A 24,797-nucleotide genomic window follows, 5' to 3' on the forward strand; every position below is an offset into this window, starting at 1 on the left:
TTTCATGAATCTTTTACAAAGGAGACAGTGTTGTTTCTCTTTGACATGATTTTTGCTGTGATATTTCATACTCACTTTTCAGATGCACATGTGGTTGTTTTTGACTGATACATCCAATATCTTTTAAAATCTTCCAAAAATTGTCTCTAAACTTCACTCCAATAAATACATACAGATTAAGATTAAGACAGCAGTGTAGATAGACAATGCTCTCTATTATAAAAATTGCATACTTTAGATTTGCCTGGAATTCACAAGTCCTGTTTTCTTCACTGACCATTGCAACATTGAATGGGAATTCACAAATCATGAAAACAATTACAACTGCAACTATGATCTTTAATGTTTTACCCTGCTGAAAGCCCTTGGCATGGAGCAGTTTGTTTGCAATGATCGTGTAGCAAATGATCATTGTCACAAAGGGTATCAGAAATCCCACCACCATCTGTGTTATGTGGACTCCTACTTTGATGATGTCTGAATTAGGTGGATAATTCATACAGCATACAGCTTTACCAGTTTCTCCAGCACTTGTTTCACTTAATAGAAATTCTGGAAGAGACAGAATGTTAGCAAAAACCCAAATCCCTCCACAAACAAACATACCATGTATTATTTTATATTTAGGCATTTTTGTTGCTTGAATAATTGCGTGACACCTGTTAATGGTCACACAGGTAAGCATAAACTTACAACTATCAAGGTTGACAGTATAAACACCATTTACAACTTTGCACATAAAAGTTCCAAAAGTCCATCCATAATATGCATCTACTGCCCAGAGCGGCAAAGTAGCATCAAGTCAGCAATCGCCAGATTCAACATGTAGAAATCTGTCATGCCCTTTAGCTTCTCATAAAGGACCTTTGCCACAATGACCAAAGAATTGCCCATAGGCCCTGCCACAAATATGATTGCATATAAACTGGGCATATAAACTCGCTTAAAATGTATAAGTTTGGTATTATTACAAAAGAAAGTAAGTATATAAGAGGGAAATGTGTTTTCATTATATTCATAATATTGATAATCTTCCATAATGAGGCACCAGGAATTGAATTTGCTGAATGCACCTGAAATAAAGCAGACGGACTTGTTATGGATCGAGCTGAACCTTAGTTGCCCCTTAAAGAAGATGAACACAATGTGCTCACTAAACAAACATAAATCATTATTTTATTAATTAACATGATAAGTTCTTATTCTAGCACTTCTTCTGGCAGAATATTACTCACATTTGTGTGGTCTCGTTTAATACTTTGTTATTTCAAATGGAATTTATGTTTGACACATTCATTTCAAAGTTAAAAAAACAAATTATAGCTGTGACAGTTTTAAATGTATCATTCGATACAGATTTTAAATGCAGCATTAAAGTAAATATTGAAAGCAGCTGTATTGAAACTTAACACAGTTGTTGAAAATAGGGCCACTTTGGTAACAGTTGATGTCTGTTTCTTGCTTTGACTGGTAGTTATCACACTGATGCATATTGCAGATGATTTTAAACCATATTCATCGATGGATTTGATTGATATGGGGGGAAAGGATGCACTATGTTTTTCCAGAGGTCCGATGCTTAATTACAACCTGATGTACTAGGGCAGCTTGTCCACTGCATTTTTTATTTTGTCTGCTACTTTTGTGACTTTCACAAAATAATGTTTTAATCAACAGTGCATTATGCATCATGGGCAGCATCCTATCAGGATGCATCACAGCTTGGTATACAAGTGCCCTGCCCAAGGCTGCAAGAAATTCTAGGGTTGTGAACGTAGGCCAGTCCATCATGCCAATCGGAATCCTGCTTCTCCTCCATTGACCCCATCTACACTTCCTGCTTGCTCAGTAAAAGAGGGCCAGCATAACAAGGACTCTCCTTACCATGGGAAATCTCTCCTTATCTCTTCTATTGGTTAGAAGATACAAAAGTCTGAAAGCATGTATCATCAGACTTAAGAATAGTTTCTATCCTGTTGTTATCAGACTCTTGAATGGACCTCGTTCAGAAAAGTTGAATTGTTATCTCCCAATCTACGTTGTCATGGCTCGTGCGCTGTATTTGTTTACCCCTGTATTGGACTTCCTCTGTAGCTACAACAGCACTATATCCTGCATTCTGTTTTCTTTTCACTATCTTGGTGTGCATAGGCATGGTGTGATCTGCCTGACTGGCACGTAAACAAAGATTTTCACTGTATCTCAGTACAATAAACAATTGCCAGTACCAGTAGTATTCATTGCTGTTTGGTAAATCCTGATTAAATTTGTTTTTGCTATCCTTATCATAGTAAAAAACTAGATGAAGCAGCATCCACCATCAACAATATCTAATATCTTAATATCCATTTTCTCCAATCTGGTTAAAAGGAGCTGACCAGACAGATTTCATACTGTTCCATCTGAGTTGTATAATAATGTACTAGGAATTACACACTTTAACGTCCACTTCTTAAATACTAGAATAGGCACCAATTACAATAAATATCCTGATAACTCTCTTGTATGCAATAGAAATCTATATCTGTACTAACTGCGTCATTTATACTTGGATCATATTTTAATTAGAACTTTTAGTATTTTTTGAGGTACTGCCTAAGGTAATAAAAGCTTCTTTAAGCAACTCTCAAGCTCTCTGTGGATCAGATGAGGGTGTGTTTAAACTCCGGTGGAACAAGTGCCATCTTTAACTTTTGATCACTTTTTCTTTAATTGCAACCCTTGGATTATTTCTGTGTCAGATACCTTGCTGTTGAGATTCCCTGTGCTTCTATTACCCTTTTCAGTCTGATAGGAAATTATAATGAGCCAGCTAATCAACTTCTACACCACAAGCCTCCTGTTCCTATGGCTACAATAAAAGTACAAAGAAGCGCTGACTTTCTTAAGAAATGGTTTTTGACATCTGTATCCTTTTCTGCAACCTATCCCCTGTGATAGTTAAGGTTTACTACACTGGAAAATTGTGGGTGATATTTCCTTCAGACAGATGTTCCAATGTATGAATTAATGAGGTAGACACAACAAAGACAGACAGACTACATCACAGACTATACATTAAGATTCGACTACAGATTATTTTCAACAACTTTAACGTACTTAAAGGTTAAGGTGGTCAGAAGAAAGTATATTATTTGAGAAAGTGTCTTATTTTAGGTGGTGGTGGAAAATAATCATCTGTACACACTTCCAATGGCCTGCAGCAATGATCCTCTATTCTACCTCATTCTATAATATTATTCAGTGTCCAGAATTAATCACACTAAGACAGTTCACTTTACTTGAGAGTAAACTCTAATATTTCAGTATTTGGAAAGATAAAAAAGTGTTATAAAATGTACCTATACAAGGAATAAAACATTCTGCAGAGGCGATAGTATACCATCCAAAGTACAAACTTTAGGGCAAATGATACTTTTTTTAGGAGAAAGAAAGATGTAATTTTTTCAAATCATGCATTATCAATGGTTATTTATTATAATGGAAAAATCCAGAATGGATTCAATCTATATTAATGAAGCAATAAATAAATGCTTTACATGTTGTTCTTCAGCGCTGCACTTTAAGTAAGAAATCTAATTGCAGAAAGTTGTAAATGTACTTACTTAAATGTGAAAATCTGAGCAAGAGCAATGAGCTGCCTTGGTTTGCTATGTAATTATTTGGAGTAAAATATGAATGAATGAAACATAAGTCTTATTTGCAGAGCCCTTATTTTGCTTTAAATCCATATAATCTGTTTGTCGTTCTTACTGCTTGTTTATTGGAAACTTCTTAATGACTTAGAAAACTTTTGTAAATCTTTCAGTAACATGTTTAGCTCTCATGAGAACAATTGCAGCTTTTCTCATCCTCTTGCATACCTGAAGCCTTGCATAACTAAAGTTATTTTTGAAAGTTTGTCTTCCATCTGTTCAGTGACTTTCTTAAAATGTGGTGTCCAGAATTGGTGCTAAAAGGTACTAACTGAGAAATTATTAAGATTTCATAGAACTCAAAATCATAAAAATAAAAGAAAGAGTAAGCCTTCAGTCCCTTATGTCTGTTCTACCATTCAAAAAGATCATGGCTAATCGTCTGCTGTAAAATCACTTTCCTGCATAATTCTATATCCCTTGATTCCCTTAATATCCATCAGTACAATAACCTTTGGAGTATTCTCAGTAAAAAGCTTCCTTATCTCTCCTGTTTAGAGAACCTAAAAAGTGAAACATACTAAAATACTGGAGAAACTCAACTGATCAGGTAACATCTATGGAGAAATATAGTGCAAAGCACTTTTGTCCAAGCATATTTATTTATTATCAAACAATGTATAAATTATACACCTTGATATCTGTCTGCTTACAGGCAGCCACAAAGCAAGATACTCAAATAACCCAATAAAAAATAACCAAAAAAACAATGCACAGAGAAAAACATATCTCATGCAAATGATAGAAACTAGCCAACAGCATTCCGAACCCGACCGAGTCTCAGTTCCGCTCCTGGAGCAGTCAGAGTCCCCAGTTCATCATACTAGTGGGGCAGAAAGGCACAGTAGCTGGATCAGTTCACAGCCTCAGCGCCATGGGGAAACGAATGAACATTCACAGGAGATTGAGTGAAATCAACCTCCATACTCAACCCTTTAACCTTCAGTCTATCTGGGTCACTGTTTAAGTTGTCCAAGCATTGATTAGTGTCAGACTCCAGAACCCAGATCTGTTATGCATGGGCCACCCAGCCCAAAGCTGTTCTCGATCTGCTGCGAAAATGAGGCCACCTTCAGACTGAAGGAGCAACACCTCATATTCAGCCTAGGTAGCCTCCAACCTGATGGCATGTTTTCTCCAACTTATGGTATTATCTCCCTTGTTCCCTTTTCTTCTTTTCCATTCCCCGTCCTAGCTCCCTTCTTGCACCTTCTGACCTGCCCATTACTTCCACCTGGTGTGCCTACTCCATCCTTTTCTCCAGTGGTCCACTCTCCTCTCACATCAGATTCCTTCTTCTTCAGCCCTTTACCTCTTCCATATCACCTTCAAGCTTCTTACTTCATCCCCCTTCCCTCACTTATCCATTCTTCCCCCTTACCTGCTTTCACCTGTGATCTGCCAGCTTGTACTCCTTCACCTCCTCGCCGCTTTCTTATTCCGGCTTCTTCCCCCATCTTTTCCAGTCCTGAAAAAGGGTCTCCATTTGAAACACTGACTTTCTATTCCTCTCCATAGATGCTGACTAACCTGCTGAGTTCCTCCAGCCTTTTGCTTGTGTTACTATGGATTATTAGCTTCCACAAAATCTCATATGTTTACCTAAAAAGTGTTGCAACCTTTTGGGTGAAAACCAATTTCTTCTGAAACATCATGGTTTCCTCAGTTGTGTAAGTCCAGGGAAGGCAACTTCCGACCCTGTCAAACTCGTGAGACTGTGGCACGCTCCCACCCCAAACCCCTGTTTGTGTGGATGCTGTGTAATTTGCTACCCTGTTACAAATTAATGCCATGAAGTAACTGCATATAATTAAAGGAATTATGTTTATGAATCTTAACTAAAGGTAAAGAACAACAAAAAGAAAAGGGCCCTTCCCAATTAAACAGCCAAATGTGCATCAGTTGGAGCTCATCTTGAACTTCTTTATCACTCACGTGCTGGGCCCTTGGTCAGTGTGGAAATACACATTGCCTTCCAAACATCACTCGCAATCCATCTTGAACAAACAGGTCTCCCACCGGTTCTCCTCAGCGTCTTCTCTCTTGTTGATCAAAAGCCCCAAGCCCAACCTTAGTGTCCCTCACCAGAGTAACGTCCCCTTAACTCAACCATCCTAATTGGATGGCACATATTTCTCCTCAATTCTTACCTTCAACAATAACCCAAACAAGCATGAAAACAGAACAGACTGCTCTTGCAGAACTGCCAAAATGAAATACATTCAGCATAATTGTAAAAATATGAACCAGGGCATTACATTTCTGTCTCAAATGGCCCTCTTTATTTAGGATCTGTGAATCCCTGTTTCTAGACACAGGGAGAAACAGGGGAAATATAAATCTTGCATTTATCCTATATATCCCTTTATATTCTGAAAAAGAGTCTCGGCCCGAAACGTTGACTCTTTACTCTTTTCCATAGATGCTGCCTGACCTGCTGAGTTCCTCCAGCATTTTGTGTGTGTTGCTTTGGATTTCTAGCATCTGCTGATTTCCTCATGCTTGTGATCCCCATAAGAATTCTGTATATTTCACTGAGTTCCCTGCTCTCACTCTTTTAAACCCTGGAGCATCCAGAGACTATCTACTTATTCTTTCCTCCACCAGTTTTTCATGCCAGGAATCAATCTGGTGAATCTTTGTTACTCTCCATCTATCATAACTGTATACAGTCGGCCCTCCGTATCCGCGAGGGATTGGTTCCGGGACCCCTCGCAGATACCAAAAAACGCGAATGCTCAAGTCCCTTATTCAACCTGTCTCGATGCGGTGGACCTTAGGACCCAGCGGAACCCCAGACCTTATTTAACCTGTCTGAGTGCGGTGGACATTAGGACCCGGCAGCGGAGCTCTGAATCCGCAGTGAATCACCTTTGAGCCTGCTCTGCTATTCATCAAGATCAGTGCTGTGTACAATATGTCAGGTCAGAAAGACCAAATATACTACATCCAGTAGTTCCCCTATATCTTTATTCCTCACATGAGCATCACATCCCTGGATGACCATGTCATTTCAGTCTCTGGGACCAACATCTAGGCACTCAAGAGGATGAATCCACAAGAGACAGCTGGTACAAATTAAAAAAATTTTTTGGAGGATTTACAGACAAGTTTATCTTTCGTTTCTGCTTCAAAACACATCTATTATACCAGTGCCCAAGAAGAGTGTAGTAACCTGCCTCAATGACCACCATCCCGTAGCACATGCATTAACAGTAATGAAGTGCTTTGAAAGGTTGGTTATGATGTGAACCATCTCCTTCCTCAGAAATGACTTGGATTTACTCCAATAGAGTTGAAACCCCTTTTTATTTGGCATCTCTGGAAATGCAATTCGTTAGCCCCTCACTAACAGCCACTGGACTCCACAGTGAGAAACCCACTTCGTACATCTAGGATATATGCGACTTTGGTCCCACAAAATCCATGAGTTTGGGATGTCTTGCCCACTCAAACCTCGTTTGTGTGATTTACTGCCCCTGGTAATTGCCCGTCTGCAAGAAATAAAAGAGAATACACTGCATACAAATATAAAGAACTATATTTAAGAATGCTAACTTAAACAAAGTTAATAAAGGAATAAAAGAATAAAGCAAAAAGGACCCATTATTCTTCAACAGTCAAGTGTGCAGATAAGTTGGAGCTCATCTTGAGCTTGTCTGTAATTCACGTGTTGGACCCTTGCTCTGTGTGAAAGCACACACCACGTTCTGAATGTTGCTTGAAATCCATTTCGAACAAACGGGTTTTCCATGGGAGTATTGGTGCTTCTTGAAGCCACTCATCTGCACTGAGCACCTTGTGCAAAAGGGATGGCACCCTTAGCCATCTCCCCTCCTGTCCTCTCCCAGCTGCTGCCAAAAAAAGACCTCGACCCACACCAGTGTCCCTCCAAAACGTCTCTACCCAGCGCTGTCCAGAACATTCTCCCAATTCTGCTGTCCTGATTGGCTGACACTACATTCCTAAGTTGAAGAAAAAAGCCTGTTATCTCAGCTCAAACCCAAGCAGGCTGAAAGCAGAGCAGACTGCTCTTATAGAACTGTTAAAATCAAATACCTGCTCCATAGCAGTAAAAATCTTAACCAGGGCCTTAGCGTCATAGAGGCACAAGACCTGGGCCCCTATACTTCTCATTGCAAATTGATACTCAACTTCCTCATTGGCAGACTTCAATCAATAAGCATTGATAGCAGCACCTCCTCCCCTTTGATTATTAACACCAGTGCACTGTTAGGGTGTATGCTTAACCTTTGCCTTATTCTCTATATTCATGTGACTATGGTAAAGCACAACTCCAATGCTATCTTCAAATTTGTAACAACACAAATCACAGGTGATGACAAGGCAGGCTGCCAGAGTGAGATAGGACACCTGCTTAAGCATTGCTAAAACAAACTTCTGCTCAACATGAGCAACACTAAAGAACTGATATTTGACTTGAAGATGGGGAAGGAAAACATGTGCCAATTTGCATGGGTGAGTAGTGGTGCAGAGTCACAGCAATTTTAAATTCTAGTATGTTAACATACTGAATTATCTGTCCTGGGCCCAGCACATAGATACAGTCAGGGGGAAAGCACAGCAGTGTTTTATTTTAGGAGACTAAAGAGGTTCAACCTATCAGTAATTCTAAAGGTGCACTGTTGGTGGTGTTCTGACTGGTTGCACCATGGTCTGGTATGGCAGTTCGAATACACATAAACCTAAGAAGCTGTAGATAGTAGTGTATTTTACCCAGTACAACACGGCCACATCCCTCCCCACAATTGGTAGTATCTACTGCCTCAAGAAGACAACATCATCAAAGATTCCCACCATCTGGGCCATGCCATCTTTTCATAGCTACCATCAGGGAGCAGGTACAGAAGACTCAAGTCCCATGTCACCAGCTTCAAGAACAGCTATTTCCCTTCAACCATTCAGTTCTTGAACCAACCAGCAAAACCCCAATCGCTACCATTTAACAACTATGATGCACTAAAATGGACTTTGTTGATTTTTGTCTAATTGCGTTCTCTTTTATTAAAAAAACGTGTAACTGTTCTTGTGAGTGCTGCTTATATGATTCTATGTATCTGATACTACTGCAAGTTTTTAATTGTGTCTTTGCATGTATATACAGTACATGCATATATGACAATGAATTCAACTTTGAAACTTTATCTATTCTGTGCACTAAAAGCTCAAGAAAAATCAACAAATTGGATACACTTGATTTTCTTTTCATAAATCAATTCTATTTTGTTCTACCTAATTTTGTTATTATTCTGTAGTTGCACTTCAAGAGCTTCCTTAATAACAGGCATTCACATCTCCCTACTGATTTATGGATTCAAGTTTTTCGCATTCATTCTGAATTGCAATTGAAAAATACAGAAGTTGCATTCATTTTTAATGCCTTAGTTGACTGGCTCTGTCAGGCTAATTCATTTTATTTGTATTGCCTATGGTTGCTTTGTTTCTACATCCATTTTGAAATTTTAATATTCAGTTTATATCATTTCATCAATGATCTCATCTAAAGGAAGTTCATTTAACTCAGAAAAGACGTCAACTGCTCTGAAGTTGAAAACCACAAAGAATTAATTGGCAACCAATGAGAAAATATTTACACCAATGTCTCAGCTCAGATTCTAACACCTTTTCTTTCCCAGACATTTCTATAGATAAGTGAGAAATCAAGATTGCCATATCAGTTTTCAAAGCATGTCTTTTAAATGGAGTGCTGCTGTGAATTGATCGCATGTACTCTTACCAGACAGTACTACTTGCTTATACTGCTGTTCTTGTAATTTCAGAACAGATGACTATCTGTAGGTTATATTTGGAAGTTTGATTTCTTTCAGTATTAATGAAATCAATGGTTACTGCACAATGCCCCCTCGAACTGTGTTTTGCTAGTCCCTGACAGCACCACACTTGAGAATAATTCTATTCCCTTAATATGCAGTTTGTGCATCATTACTGACAGTGTGTCATGAAAGCTGCCTTGTGTCCTGGGTATAGTCACTATACCTTCATTCTGCATGCATTCCCCTTGAGAAATTCTCCAGTTACTTCTCTTCCTCCTTTGTTAACTGTTATGGACACTTTTTAATCATGCTACTGTTTGTCAGCATTCTCCAAAAATACAGCATTGAATTCCATGCACACAACCAGCTCTAAGTTGAAATCATCTCACTTGTACCTTCCACTCTTTTTAAGTTGACAGTATTCTTGCCTCAAAGGTATCTAGAATTAGATGAGCCCAAACTTCCTGCAAATGAATAATAAAAAGGCTGATGTATTTATCTCAGGCCCTTGTTAACTCTATTTAAATGTGTCAGTTTCCAAGGCTTTGATTCAATCTCTCTGCCAGTCATCTGTATGAAGCTTATTGTACCTATTCTTGAAGTTGTATTTATCTTTAAGATAGCTTTGGGCTATAGCTCTACATCATCATTAAGGTATCTATTTTCATATCTGTTGTGCTCTTCCCTCAACTTATGAAACCATTATCTATTTATTTGTTTCATTTGATGTAACATTTTGAACATTCTGCTCATTAGATTTCATCATTCTTTCTTCCATGAACTTGAGGTTACCCAAAACTCAGATGCTGTGTATTACATTCTGTCATATACATTTTACCCATCACCTGGTTATGGCAGATCTAAATTGAGCTCTACTATGCATTTGGTGTCTATGCTAGTTGATTATGCCATTTTGATCATCCTTGAATATAATCTCCTTGGCCCTACCTTCCTAATTAGACTAGCATCCCATAATTTTTTCTATTGTCTTTTTGTCATTGTCTAACTGGTTTCCTACAGTCCATTACAGACATAAACACAAGACCAAATCTGTAGCAATATTAAGAACTCATTTCTAATAATGGAAGAGGTAATTTGAGTTGTCTGTATGCAAAGCATCATGTGCGTGTTTTATTTTCAAGTCTTACAATAATCTTGGGTTTCGATTTGCACAGAGCTACGTTCCACACACAGCTATGTAGTAACTAGGTAATTTGTTGTACCAAAGTTAGTCAAGGTCTAATCATTGTCCAGTGTGCGAGGAGCATCAATGCAATGTCACAACTTTTTATGACCACCTGTTGAGAACAAATAACTCACCCAAAAATGCAGGATTCCGACAGTAACACCATTCCTTCAGTACTGCAGTGATTTGCCAGCCTGGATTATATGTATCTTAAAATGCAGTGGAAGATAAACCCGTTACCTTTTATGTCAGACGAAGGAATGCTGCAATCTGAGCCTCAATGGGAACTGTTTGAGATGTAGAAAACTCCTAAATTTCACTTGAAACCTCTGTTGCTATGTGTAGGTAACAAGCACCACCTGCAGCCCTGAATCATAATGACTTGACTTTGAAAGTTTGCTTTGAAAGTGCATGGGTAAAGTTCATGCTAGAGTAGCAAACTTATTTGCATCTTTAGCAATTAGACAGGTAGCCAAAACCAGTTTTCTAGGTCCATCTTTTCAGCACTCTTGAAGTTTTGTTTGTGAACAGACCACTGTGTTGGAATCTTTGAGATGTAAGTAGCTGACAACAACTAGCAGTCAGCTTGATTTGGTCCGTTATGGACTCTTGTTAGAATATTATGGAGACCCTTGAACTCCTTTCAGATTTGGAGTTGACTCCAATCTACTCCACCAAATCATATCGTCATGGCTAGTCTCATGTAACCCTTACACCTATAATCCCTTCTGCCTTTGGTGATCTTTCACCTCTTTGCTTATCAAAAGTCTATCTACCTCTCTCTACCTTACAAATATTCAGAAATTCTGTTACTACCACTCTTGGTGAAGATTTCAAAGATTTATACTCGCTGAGAAAAAATGTTTATGTTCAACAATCCTCATTTTTAAACAAAGGACAACCTGACCATTCCAAGTATTAATCTAGAAAATGTCTGATTTGTTTCCTACATATTAATATAATTCATTAAATTAATGAGTTCAATAAACAAATGGTGCCCCAGATGGGATCAGATTAATGCCTCTCTACTTATGTAGTCAATTCCCCTCATAATGATCCATAACATTTTGTTAGCTTTCTTGCACCATACTCAGGTAATACTGGGAGTGCAATATAAGCACTCAGATGCTGCTAGGTACATTTATTTATATATTTAGCAATACAGTGCAGAATAGGCCCTTCCAGCCATCGAGCCACGTCACCCCAGCAACCCTACAACCACAATTAACCCTCATTTAATCACGAGACAATTTACAATGACCAGTTAACCTACCCGGTACATCTTTGGACTGTGAGAGGCAACCAGAGTACCTGGGGAAAACCCATGTATTCCACAGGGAGGGTGTCCAGAGATTCCTAACAGAATGGTGCCAGAATTGAGCTCCGAACTCCGGAACACTCTGAGCTGTAGTAGTGTCACAGTAACTGCTACACTACTGTGGCACCCACAAATAAAAAGAGTTGAAAAACTGAACTAAGGAGGAACAAATCAAATTACATGACAATTTGATAACAAATATTAAAATTAAGATGAAATAGCTATAAGCAAAATATTTCCAATAATTAAGCATCCAGAAAATGGGGTAATACATGCAATATCATATAGCAACACAGACTAAATACTGGAAGAACTCAGTAGGTCAGGCAGCATCTGTTGAGAGGAATAAACAGTTGAAATTTCAGGCCCTTTCATCAGGATCTGATGAAGGGTCTGGGCTTGAAACATCAACTGTTTATTCCTCTTCACAGATGCTGTCTGACTTGCTGAGTTCTTCTAGCATCTTATGTGTGTTACTCTGGATTTCCAGCATTTGCATAATCTCTTCTGTTTATCCACACACACACACAAGATTTAGCACAGAATATTACAGGGAGAGTTGTGAAATTTTGTAATTAGTTTACAGGTTCGATGTTGAAATTGTAGAAATGATGACTTGAAGTGTTATTAAAGTGATTAAGAAATCTAATATGGCTACCAATAACCAGCAGAGGGAGTTATATCCATGTTCTGTTAATCGTGTTCACATACAAAATCAAATTAAAATAGTTATATGCACTAAACATCCAAGAAATATATTGTATTTAGAGTTGCTTGAAATCATTCTTTAATAATAGCTGGAAATTAAAATAACTGTAGTTAATTACTGTCCTGTTTCACTCCTAAGTAATTTACTTCATTATTTCACCTCCTATATTTGAATTGAATTGAATGATCTTTATTGTCATAATGCATAGGTACAATGAAACTCTGTTTGGCTTCCTCTCAGGCAATCAAACAAAGCGGCAGATAAGAACAAGACAGTAATAGAAAAACGGTATTAAATAGATAAGTAGCATAAAATAAGTTACAGCAGCACCAGACTGTCACAGTTATGCACTAAGTGCCATTAGTGCAAGTATTTGAGTCCTTGTGTGTGCTCACAGTTTCAGTCATTGTTCTGTGGGAGTGGTGTGTTGGAGGCCACAGCTCTGGGGTAGAAGCTGTTCCTCAGTCTATTTGTTCTGGTTTTTAGTGTCCTGAACCTTTTGCTGGACGGAAGCGGGTCAGACAGGGAATGGCCAGGGTGTGTGGTGTCTCTGGTTATGATGATTGCTTTCCTCCTGAGTCTGCTGGAGTAGATGGTGTCTAGTCCTGGGAGCTCCATCCTGACAATTTGCTGGGCCGCCTTCACCACGCAATACAGGTCTTGTTGCTCAGCAGCTGTGCAGCTAGCATACCATACTGTGGCGCTGTTGGTCAGGATGGTTTCAATTGTGCTTCTGTAGAAGTTAAGCAACAGCTTTTGTGGGAGTTTGGCCTGTTTCAGCTTTCTGAGGAAGAAGAGTCTTTGTTTTGTTTATACTTTGGTTTGATTATACTTTGACAATTAAGTACCATATGTGCCCAAAGAAAGTACAACAGAGCCTCTGCTTCCTTAGGAATCTGCAGGGATTCGGCATAACATCAAAAGCCTTCATAAAATTCTATAGATGTGTAAAGGAAAGTGTATTGACTGGCTGCATTACAGCCTGGTTTGGGAATACCAATGCCTTTGAATGGAAAATCCTACAGAAGACAGTGGATTCGGCCCAGTATGACACAGGTAAGGCCCTCCCAACCATTGAGCACATCTACATGAAATGATGTTGTAGGAAAGCAGCATCCATCATCAAAGATCTTCACCACCCAGGCTATACCTTTTTCCCAGTTCTGTCTTCAGGTGGAAGGTGCAAGTGCCTCAGAATTCACACCACCAGGTTGAAGAACCGTTACTGCCCCCAAGTATCAGGCCCTTTAACAAAAGGAGATAACCTACACTCATCTATTGAGATATTCCCACAACAAATGATCTCACTTTAAGGACTCTTTATCTTGTTATTTCATGTTCTTATTATTTATTTGCATTTGCAGTTCGTTGTCTTCTATGCTCTGCTTGATCTTTCATTGATCCTGTTTACAGTTCCTGTTCTAAAGAATTGCTGAGTATGCCCGCAGGAAAAAGAATCTCGGGGTTGTATGTGGTGCTATATATGTATTCTGATAATAAAGTTAATCTTTGGTGCCTAGCTGAAATAACAGAGCTAATGAAATCGAGATCTGTTGCAAAGGAAATCAAGGGTCTATTGTAAGCATACCAATGGTATATTTTACAGAATTCATTTATGTTCATCTTCTAAATAGTTTTTTTGGAAGAAAGTCCCTTTGAAGATGAGATAAGTTTCTTTGTAGTGAATTATGCTTAATTACAGAACCGCTAGCTGTGTCATCCCCATGTATCAGCTTATCTCTGGTTTACCTGAGTAACTGTTGAAAATAGAAATGAGCTGAAAGTCAGATGTTGACATACCTGACCTCCAATTATGGTGCTGGACTAAGGGAGCAAGTAGACTTTTCATCTGATTCCTTTGCTTTAAGTTGTAATATTGGGATTATTGACCTTAAAAACTAACTAATGGCAGGTTACTGATTTGATTACTTTCCTTTTGATTAATTTATCTCAGTGTATTTCATTAATTCATTTCTGAAATAAACATACTATTCTTTTAATGTTTAAGCATATTCTCATCTTCTCTAAGTTAGTTTGAGCAATAGTTCAAAGGCTTTCAATAGCAACACATTTCAGAGCATTCCATGGAGAAGCCCCAGATTTAGTTGCTGCTCAAGTCTTGTTCTTTTTGAGAAAATTCTTAACTTAGGATGGGTTTCTTAAGGGACCTTCCATGTATGAATAAGATTAGTAGGGGTGGATAAGCGTTGTGATTGTAAATTCAGACAGTATACTGGACTAAGTAAGATCTGACACATTCTTACCACTGCACAGAAAAAGCTAAAATAAAATTTATTCTCATATATAATATATCCTAATGCTGTTTTTAAAATGTGTTCTAGAATTTAATGTTCTGGGCTTTTAGTAGCTTATAAAAAATGCCAAGACATAATAAATTAGCTTACAGAAGAAATGCACCAAAAATCCACTTAACAAGTGAGGAAACTGGAATAAACAAACATGGATCATAGCAAAATGGAAAATACTATTTGGCCCTTAATCTGCTCCACCAATTTATTAAATTATTGATTACTCCTCTGTTACAAAACTTTGTTCCAATGCTTTCTCCACCGCCCTATAATTCTTGTGTCCAGAAGTTAATCGACCTCCATCTATATGTGATGAGCTGGTTTCCAGTGCCATCTTGATAGAATGAGGAAATTCTTCTTCCTAGATGCCCAACAAGGGAAAGCATTCTCTCACCACCCATCTTGCCAAGCCTTGTCAGTATCTTGTTCTTTGATGAGATCAATGAGATCCCTTCATAAACTGCAGTGAATCCAGCCCTGGATTCAATGCCTGCTTATGCAATAGATCTGCTATCCCTGGAATCAGTTTATGAACCTTTGTTGCATTTTTTCTATTGTAAATCCATATTTCCTTAAATAAACAAACCAAAACAAAGCGAACAAAATGAGGGGTGATTTCATTGAAACTATCAAATATTGAAAAGTCTAAATACAGTGGATGTGAAGAAGATGTTTCCTATAGTGGGTAATTCTAGGACTAGAGGACACAACTTCAGAATAGAAAAACGTCCATTTAGAACAAAGATGAGGAAGAATTTCTGTAGCCGGATGCTGGTGAATCATGGAATTTATTGCCATCGACAGTTGTGGAGACCAAGTCATTGAGTATATTTAAAGCAGAAGTTGATAGGTTCTTGTTTAGTCCAGGCATCAAAGGTTATGGAAAGAAAGCAGGAGAATGAGGTTAAAAGGGATATTAAATCAGCTACGATGGAATATCTGAGCAGGCTTGATAGGTCGCATGACTTAATTCTTCTCCTATGTCTTACAGTCTTATGGTCTTAAAACTGTATAAAGCATTTCACATGAGATCTAACAAACACTGCAGTACAGTATCCTTGCTCCAGTATTCAAAATATCTTACAATGAGCACAAACATACCATTTGCCGCCTTGACTGTTTGCTGCACCTGCATGCTTACTTCCAGTGATTACAAGAACAAACTAATTCTTTAGTACATCAACATTTTCCAAACTGTCCCCATTAAATCAGCACTCGTTCTTTCAGTTTTACCTATCAAAATAGATGACTTCACGTTTATTCATGTTACTCTGCATTGTCATGGATTTGCCCAATGGTGCAAGTTGCCTAAGTCAACTTGAATATTCTTTGCCACCACATTTGAATTCATAATCTCACTCTGTTGTGTAATTAACAGACTTAGAAACATTCCATTTGCTTCTGTCCTGCAAATTGGTCTGCTTATTAGGTATACCTGGACCTGCAAAAATTTCATTGAATCATGTGGCAGCAACTCAGTACATAAAAGCGTGCAAGAGGTTCAGTTATTGTTCAGACCACACATCAGAATGGGGAAAAAATGTGATCTAAGTGACTTTGACTGTGGAATGATTGTTGGTGCCAGATGGAGAGGTTTGAGTATCTGCTGATCTCCTGGGATTTTAACACACGACAGACTCTAGAGTTTACAGAGAATGGTGTGTAAAATGAAAAAAAAACCAATACACAGATGTTTTATGGGCAAAATTGCCTTGTTAATGAGAGAGGTCAGAAGAGAATGGCCAGACTGGTTCAGGCTGACAGGAAGGCGGCAGTAACTCAAATAATCATTTGTTGCAACAGTATTGTGCAGAAGACCATCTCTGAACATGTAACACATTGAGCTTTTAAGTGGATGGGCTACAGCAGCAGAAGACCACACCGAGTTCTACTCTTGTATTTAATTAAGTTGCAAGTGAGTGTATAGTATAATCTTTTTCTTAAGCAATCCACAGCTTTGAGGATGACTTGTTTTTATTCCGTTCTCGTGGATTCTGAGGTGACTGATATGGCCCCTCTGTGAATTGCAGATTCTCGGCAGATGAGGCAGAAGGGTGCATGATGTGTTGGGCATTTAAGTGGTTTGTGAGGATAGCTGTGGCAACTGATTTATTATATCACCCTGTTTCCTGTATTACAATCAATTTTAAATCAATGCCACTAGAAAATCCAATACATCACATCCATTGGTTTCTTCCTACCAGTTATATCCTCAAAAAAAGCGCAACAGGTTTATTAAACATCATCTTCCTTTCAAAAGTCAATGTTGTCTTTATTTAATCCTGTTCTGATATCACATCCTTAACAATATGCTCCAGCATTTTCAGTAGTACTCATGTTAGGCTGACTGGTCCGTGTTCTCTGTGTGTTCTTTTTCTTTTCATTTTTAAATGGTGGGGTTACATTTACCGTCTTCCAATCTGCAGGAACTGTTTAATAATCTATAAAGTTTGTAAGCCGAATGCATCCATTATTTCCATGACTACTTGTTTTAGTACTCTGGGTTTCAACCCCATTAATTCCTCCAAATAAAAATAAACATAGAAGACCAGTCAATATTCAGAAAATATAAATACATTGTCATTGTCAAATCTCACTGGAACTTCATTTTTGGTCACTTGAATTTTAATTCATGTTCAGTTATAATTTTACTCTTTACTGAATTGGGTGTTCCTCTATTGATTCTGATTGTGTAACTTCGTAAACTTCTTGTGCAACCAATAGCTTTTATACTCTTGCATTATTTTAAGATCCTGCACCAGTTCTGCACCAATGAATCCAAAATCATGAATGCTGAACAATTTTATCAAAGCTTTAATTAGGTAAATTCATATTTGCATGCATTTGAACATAATTTATGCATAACAACTTTTGGGTCTATTTACAATTTATGTCTGACGATATTAACATAGAATTTGATGCTGCATAAAATGCATCTATTCCACAAAGGCCTAGTTCAATTGAATTAGAAAATGCCTATCAAATTACAGCAAATGATTAGGAAAACACATACAATCCTAGACCAGATTATCATGATATACAAACGTTTGTATGTACATTTTAATATCTTGATTTAGCCAGGATTCTTATAAAGGGTGCAAACTAGTTGTTTCTGATATACCTGATTTTTGCTGTGATGTCTCACACTCGGTTTTCAGATATTTCGCCAATTGTTTTTGACTAATACATCCCATATCTTTTAAAATCTTCATGAAATTGTTTCTAAATTTCACTCCAATAAATACATATAAAATAGGATTAAGGCAGCAGTGTACATAGGCAGTTCCTTCTGTTATGATAATTGCATAGTCTACATTTACACGAAGTTCACAATTCATGTTTTCTTCATTTACGATCTCTAAAGTTCGCATCAAAAGTACAATGTTAAATGGCAATTCACAAATCATAAATACAATTACAACTGCAACAATAATCTTTAATGATTTATTCTTCTTAAAGCCCTTAGCATGGAGCAGAGTTTTTGCAATAATTGTGTAGCAAATAATCATTGTCACAAAGGGTATCAGAAATCCCACCACCATCTGTGTTACATGGACTCCTACTTTAATAATGTCTAAATTAGAAGGGTATATCATTGTACAGATAATTTTGTCAGGTATACCAGTATATGCTTTACTTAATATAAATTCTGGAAGGGTTAAGATGATTGCAAGCAGCCAAATCCCTATGCAAGTTAACTTACTGTGAACTATTTTAGTTCTACCTTTATACATTTTTGTTGATTGAACAATAAAATTGTATCTGTTGACACTTATACAGGCAAGTGTTAACATACAACTGTAGAAGTTTATAGTATACAGACCATTCATAATTTTGCACATAAAAGTTCCAAAGATCCATTCAGTATATGCATCAACTGCCCAAAATGGCAGGGTGCAAAGGAAGATCAGATCAGCGATGGCTAGGTTCATCAAGTAGATATCTACCATGGTCTTTGGCTTCACGTATAGGACTAATGTCACAATGACCAACAAATTGCCCAAAAGCCCTGTGGCAAATATTATTGCATATAAAATGGGGATGAAAAGCCTGCTAAAGTTTATGACACTTGATGTATCACAGGAGTTTTCAAATAGTGAAGGGTCTAGCATGTCCAAGTCGTAATAATCATCAGTGATGGCTGGAATCTCAAAAGTGGGTAACTGAAAACATAATAGTGATAATTAGTAAAGAATAGATGTTAATTTAAAAAGTTAAACACTTAACTTTAAACTTTACACTTGATATTTCCAATTGAAACTATTATATCAGGTACATTCCATGAATACAACTAGAAAAGCAAACATACGATTCTTCATTTATACAGGCGATACAGTTTCCTTATTGAAAATAATTTTTACCTGAGTCATTCTGTTTGAAGGTGTAGAATGTTTTTATAATTTCATTGACTTCTGTTCGTACTGCACTGTCTCCGCAGCTTGCATTCTGAGTGTGTCTGGATTGTGAAACAGTAATCACTGTCACATCTGGAAAATAAGGAAGTAATATTTTTCTGTTCTCAACTAAATGCTGACTTAAAACTTCTGGACCTTGAAATAAATAGAACTTTTGTGAAACTGGAATATTGTCACTTACTTTAACTCAGACAGTGAAACTAACTTCAAATCTATCTTTATTTACATTTTAATTAATTCATAATATGGTTTGCCATTCTCCACATAATTAATGCATTTAATTGCTCTGAAAATTCTTTTCTTGAAGGTCTTCTTAAGATTTATGCACATTAAACTCATTGCATTTTTCCACTTTTTATGTACATTATGTAGTCATATGAGTGTCAAACACAATTAGGCATTTTAAATTCTATACTGCTATCCAGGTACGGAATGCTGCAATTCTGGTCTGAAATTAATTTGTGAGTGCAAATGGTGAACCAGAAAATCTTATGGCATAGAAAAGTACCATCATCCCTGTGATATCCATACAAATTAAAATACAAACCCCATTTCCCGAAAAGTTGGGATATTTTCCAAAATGCAATAAAAACAAAAATCTGTGATATGTTAATTCACGTGAACCTTTATTTAACTGACAAAAGTACAAAGAAAAGATTTTCAATAGTTTTACTGACTAACTTAATTGTATTTTGTAAATATACACAAATTTAGAATTTGATGGCTGCAACACACTCAACAAAAGTTGGGACAGAGTTAAAATAAGATTGAAAAGTGCACAGAATATTCAAGTAACACCGGTTTGGAAGACTCCACATTCAGCAGGCTAATTGGTAGCAGGTGAGGTATCATGACTGGGTATAAAAGTAGCGTCCATCAAAGGCTCAGTCTTTGCAAGCAAGGATGGGTCGTGGCTCACCCCTTTGTGCCAAAATTCGTGAGAGAATTGTTAGTCAGTTCAAAAGGAACATTTCCCAACGCAAGATTGCAGAGAATTTAGGTCTTTCAACATCTACAGTACATAATATTGTGAAAAGATTCAGAGATTTCAGAGACATCTCAGTGCGTAAAGGGCAAGGTCGGAAACCACAGTTGAATGCGCGTGATCTTTGAGCCCTCATGCGGCACTGCCTAAGAAACCGTCATGCTACTGTGACAATTATAGCCACCTGGGCTTGGGAGTACTTCAGAAAACCATTGTCACTTAACACACTCTGTCGCTGCATCCAGAAATACAACTTGAAACTGTATTACGCAAGGAGGAAGCCATACATCAACTCTATGCAGAAACGCCGGCGGGTTCTCTGGGCCCGAGCTCATCTCAGATGGACTGAAAGATTGTGGAACTGTGTGTTGTGGTCAGATGAGTCCACATTTCAGCTAGTTTTCGGAAAAAACGGGCGTCGAGTTCTCCGTGCCAAAGATGAAAACAACCATCCTGATTGTTATAAGCGAAAGGTGCAAAAGCCAGCATCTGTGATGGTATGGGGGTGCATCAGTGCCCATGGCATATGTGAGTTGCATATATGTGAAGGTACCATTGACTCTGAGGTGTGTATTAGGATTTTAGAGAGACATATGTTGCCATCAAGGTGACGTCTCTTCCCGGGACGTCCATGCTTATTTCAGCAGGACAATGCCAGACGACATTCTGCACGGGCTACAACAGCATGGCTTTGTAGACACAGAGTGCATGTGCTTGACTGGCCTAATGCCAGTCCAGATCTATCTCCTATTGAAAATGTATGGCGCATCATGAAGAGGAGAATCAGACAACGGAGACCACGGACTGTTGAGCAGCTGAAGTCTTATATCAAGCAAGAATGGACAAAATTTCCAATTGCAAATCTATTACAATTAGTATCCTCAATTCCAAGACGATTAAAAAATGTTATTAAAAGGAAAGGTGATGTAACACAATGGTAAACATGCCTCTGCCCCAACTTTTGTTGAGTGTGTTGTAGCCATCAAATTCTAAATTTGTGTATATTTACAAAATGCAATTAAGTTGGTCAGTAAAACTATTGGAAATTTTTTTCTTTGTACTTTTGTCAGTTAAATAAAGTTTCATGTGAATTAACATATCACAGATTTTTGTTCTTATTGCATTTTGGAAAATATCCCAACTTTTCTGGAAATGGGTTTGTACTATTTAAGGTAATTCCCCTTATTTTCTCTTAGTTCGTAACCTTGTAATCTGCCGGTTTACGTGGCTGTTTTATGAACTGAGATCAAGGCTTTGGGTCTGCTCTGGGGATTTAGATCTAAGGACTCAGTTTGGCTTGGAATACTGTTGCTTGCTTCTGTTGTTTGCATGACAGGTGAGCACATGGGGGAGATAGCATACTCGACCACTGCTACTCTCCCTTCCACAGCACTCACAAAGCGCTCTTCCATCCGCTGTTTGGGAAGTCGGATCATTCCTCCGTCTTGCTTCTGCTGATGTACAAGCAGAAGCTGAAACAAGAGGCAGCCATAGTTAAAACCGTCCACCACTGGTCCGATCAGTCGGTCTCCATGTTACAGGATGGCTTTGATGACATCAACCGGAATGTCTTTCGTGATGAAGATGTCTCCGAGTTCATGGAAGGGGTCACGAGCTTCGTTCAGAAGTGCATCAAGGACATTGTCCCCAAAATCGGTCAGGGTCGATCCAAATCAGAAGCCCTGGATCAACAGATCTTTGCGTGCAGCACTTATCACGCAAGAGGGAGCTTACATTGCCGGTAACCAACAGAAACTCAAGAAATGCAGCTACGATCTATGCAAATTCATCAAGGCAGCGAAACGACAGTATATGGACGAGATTCAGGCACAACTGTCCACAAACAACACATGCAGCTAATGTCAAGAACTGCACACCATCGCAGACTTCAAATCTAAGTGCAATGCAGCTGCCAACTTTGCTGCTTCTCTGCCAGATGAGCTAAATCTTTTTTACGTTTGGTTTGATGTTGCGAACACTGAGCTCCCGAAGAGAGCCGTCGAAGCGACCTGCACCTTGGTAATCTCTGAGGCTGAAGTATGCAGGTGTTTCCAGTGAGCGGACAGTCGCAAGGCTGCGGGACCAATCAGCATTCGAGTGCGGGTTCTCAGGATATGTGCAGCACGACTGGCACATGTATTTACAGACATTTTTAATCTCTCTCTCTCTCCTCCTGCTTCAAAGCATCCACCATTGTTCCTGTACCTAAAAAAGACAAAGGTAACATGTTTGAATGACTGGCGTCCTTTCGCATGCACCTCAATAATAAGCAAATGCTTTGAGAGGCTAATCTGCTAATTGAATTTGCTGATGATACCACATTGATTGGCCTATCTCAAATAATAATGAGGCAGCCTACAGGGAAGAAGTCATCACCCTGACACAGTGGTGTCAAAAGAACAGCCTCTGCCTCAATGTCACAAAAATAAAGGAGCTGGTTGTGGACTACAGGAGGAATGGAAGCACGCTAACTCCTATTGACATCAATGGGTCTGGGGTTGAGGTGGTGAACATCTTTAAGTTCCTTGACATACACGTCACCAAGGATCTCACGTGGTCTGCACATACCGGCTGTGTGGTGAAAAAGCACGAAAGCACCTCTTTCACCTCACATGGTTGAAGAAGTTTGGCATGAATTCCCAAATCCCAAGGACTTTCTACAGGGGCACAATCGAGAGCATCCTGACTGGCTGCATCACTGCCTGGTATGGGAACTGTACCTCCCTCAATTGTAGGACTCGGTAGATGTAAACTTCCTACTATTCTGGACATTTACAGAGACAGATGTGTATAAAGGGCCCAAAGGATCATTGGGAACCCAATTCACCCCTCGCACAAACTATTCTAGCTGCTACCATCCAGGAAACGGTACCACAGCATAAAAGCCAGGACCAACATGGTCCAGGACAGCTTCTTCCACCAGGCCTTCAGACTGATTAATTCACACCAATGCAATTGTATTTCTATGCTATATTGACTGTCCTGTTGTACATACTATTTATTGCAAATGACTATAAATTGTATATTGCACATTTAGTCGGAGATGCAACAAAGATTTTTACTCATATATGTGAAGGATGTAAGAAATAAAGTCAATTCAATTCAATGATTTGTGTTTTTTCTTTCTTTACAATTTGGGTCTTTTTGAAATTGAGTTCTTTCATGTTTCTTGTTCTGTGGCTGCCTGTAAACAGACACATCTCAAGGTTGTATAATTTCTACACAAAGGCAACACGAGTGAATCTGCAGATGCTGGAAGTCAATTAAAACACAAAATGCTGGCAGAACTCAGCAGGCCAGACAGCATCTATGGGAGGAGGTAATGAGGACGTTTCGGGCCGAAACCCTTCATCAGGAGTGAAGTAACACAACCATCTCATGTTACTTCACTCCTGATGAAGGGTTTCGGCCTGAAACGTCGTCACTACCTCCTCCCATAGATGCTGTCTGGCCTGCTGAGTTCTGCCAGCATTTTGTGTTTTTAATAATTTCTACACACTTTGATAATAAATGTACTTTGAATCCTTTGACTTTACTTATTGAGGTACTTTTAAACGTGATAAGATTTTCTGTCTGAACTACTGTCTCAGGAAGTGAGTTTCAGACCTCTCATTACTCGTTGGATAAACAAATGCAATGCACCATAATTATTGAGTATTGTTCTAAGGGAAATTAATCTTTCTTGATCACTCTTTTGAAAAATCTGTGTTTGAGCATGAATTAATAGTCATACACCGCCTTGTTGCTGGGCTATGGGACTTCTGGCAAATGAGGTCAAGTAGAATCTTAAGAGATTTAAAGGCTCAAGGGTTCATTTATTGTTAAAGTATGCAACTTTAAAATTCTTCTCCGGATAGCCACAGAACTAAGAAAGAAAAGCGAGGCAGTACGATCATCAACTCCCAAATCCCTCCTCCCCACCCAAAAAAATGAACAAAATTGGAAAAGACAAAATGACCCCCAAATCCCCCATCCCCAAGCAAAATCGGGCGAAAAACCCAGAATACAAAAAAACTGTAAGACTGAAAAAAGTCCACATTCAAAACGCAGAAAACCTGGACAACATTCTCCCTCTCTATAGCAGAGCAATCTCACCAGTGAAATGGAGTCGAACATCGACTCGCAGCCTTCTCGCCACAAGGTTCCCGCATGCTGCCTCAGCCTCCCAGAGTCTCCTTGAAGACTGCAGAGCGCTGAAACACCCAAATGATCTCCAAATGGCAAATCACAGACTCCAACAGTCCCAGAAATACGTTCAAGATGTAAAACAAACATAAAAGACGTAAAAGAAGTGAAATACATAGTTTCATCATCTATCCAGATGCAGACCGAAGGAGCGTTGTACGTAGGTGACATCTTGACTGGATTCTTAAGAGCAATATGGA

General features: G+C 38.5%; 2 protein-coding genes and 1 pseudogene across 2 annotated transcripts in view; 1 reads left to right on the forward strand and 2 right to left on the reverse strand.

Annotated features, from left to right (window-relative positions):
• LOC140713758 (FYVE and coiled-coil domain-containing protein 1-like) overlaps positions 1-24,797 on the forward strand; it is a 223,568-nt gene that overhangs the window by 167,719 nt on the left and 31,052 nt on the right. The gene's annotated exons all lie outside the window — the stretch shown is intronic.
• On the reverse strand, positions 14-1,038 carry LOC140714003 (C-X-C chemokine receptor type 6-like; annotated as a pseudogene).
• LOC140713760 (C-C chemokine receptor type 7-like) lies at positions 17,817-19,474 on the reverse strand. Its single transcript, XM_073024247.1, has 2 exons — positions 19,374-19,474; positions 17,817-19,175 (listed from the first exon to the last, which is right to left on the reverse strand). Exons 1-2 carry the CDS (start codon positions 19,380-19,382, stop codon positions 18,099-18,101), a joined length of 1,086 nt encoding a protein of 361 aa, XP_072880348.1. The 5' UTR covers positions 19,383-19,474; the 3' UTR covers positions 17,817-18,098.

The sequence above is a fragment of the Hemitrygon akajei genome, chromosome 20 (genome assembly GCF_048418815.1).
Source record: "Hemitrygon akajei chromosome 20, sHemAka1.3, whole genome shotgun sequence".
Taxonomy (NCBI): domain Eukaryota; kingdom Metazoa; phylum Chordata; class Chondrichthyes; order Myliobatiformes; family Dasyatidae; genus Hemitrygon; species Hemitrygon akajei.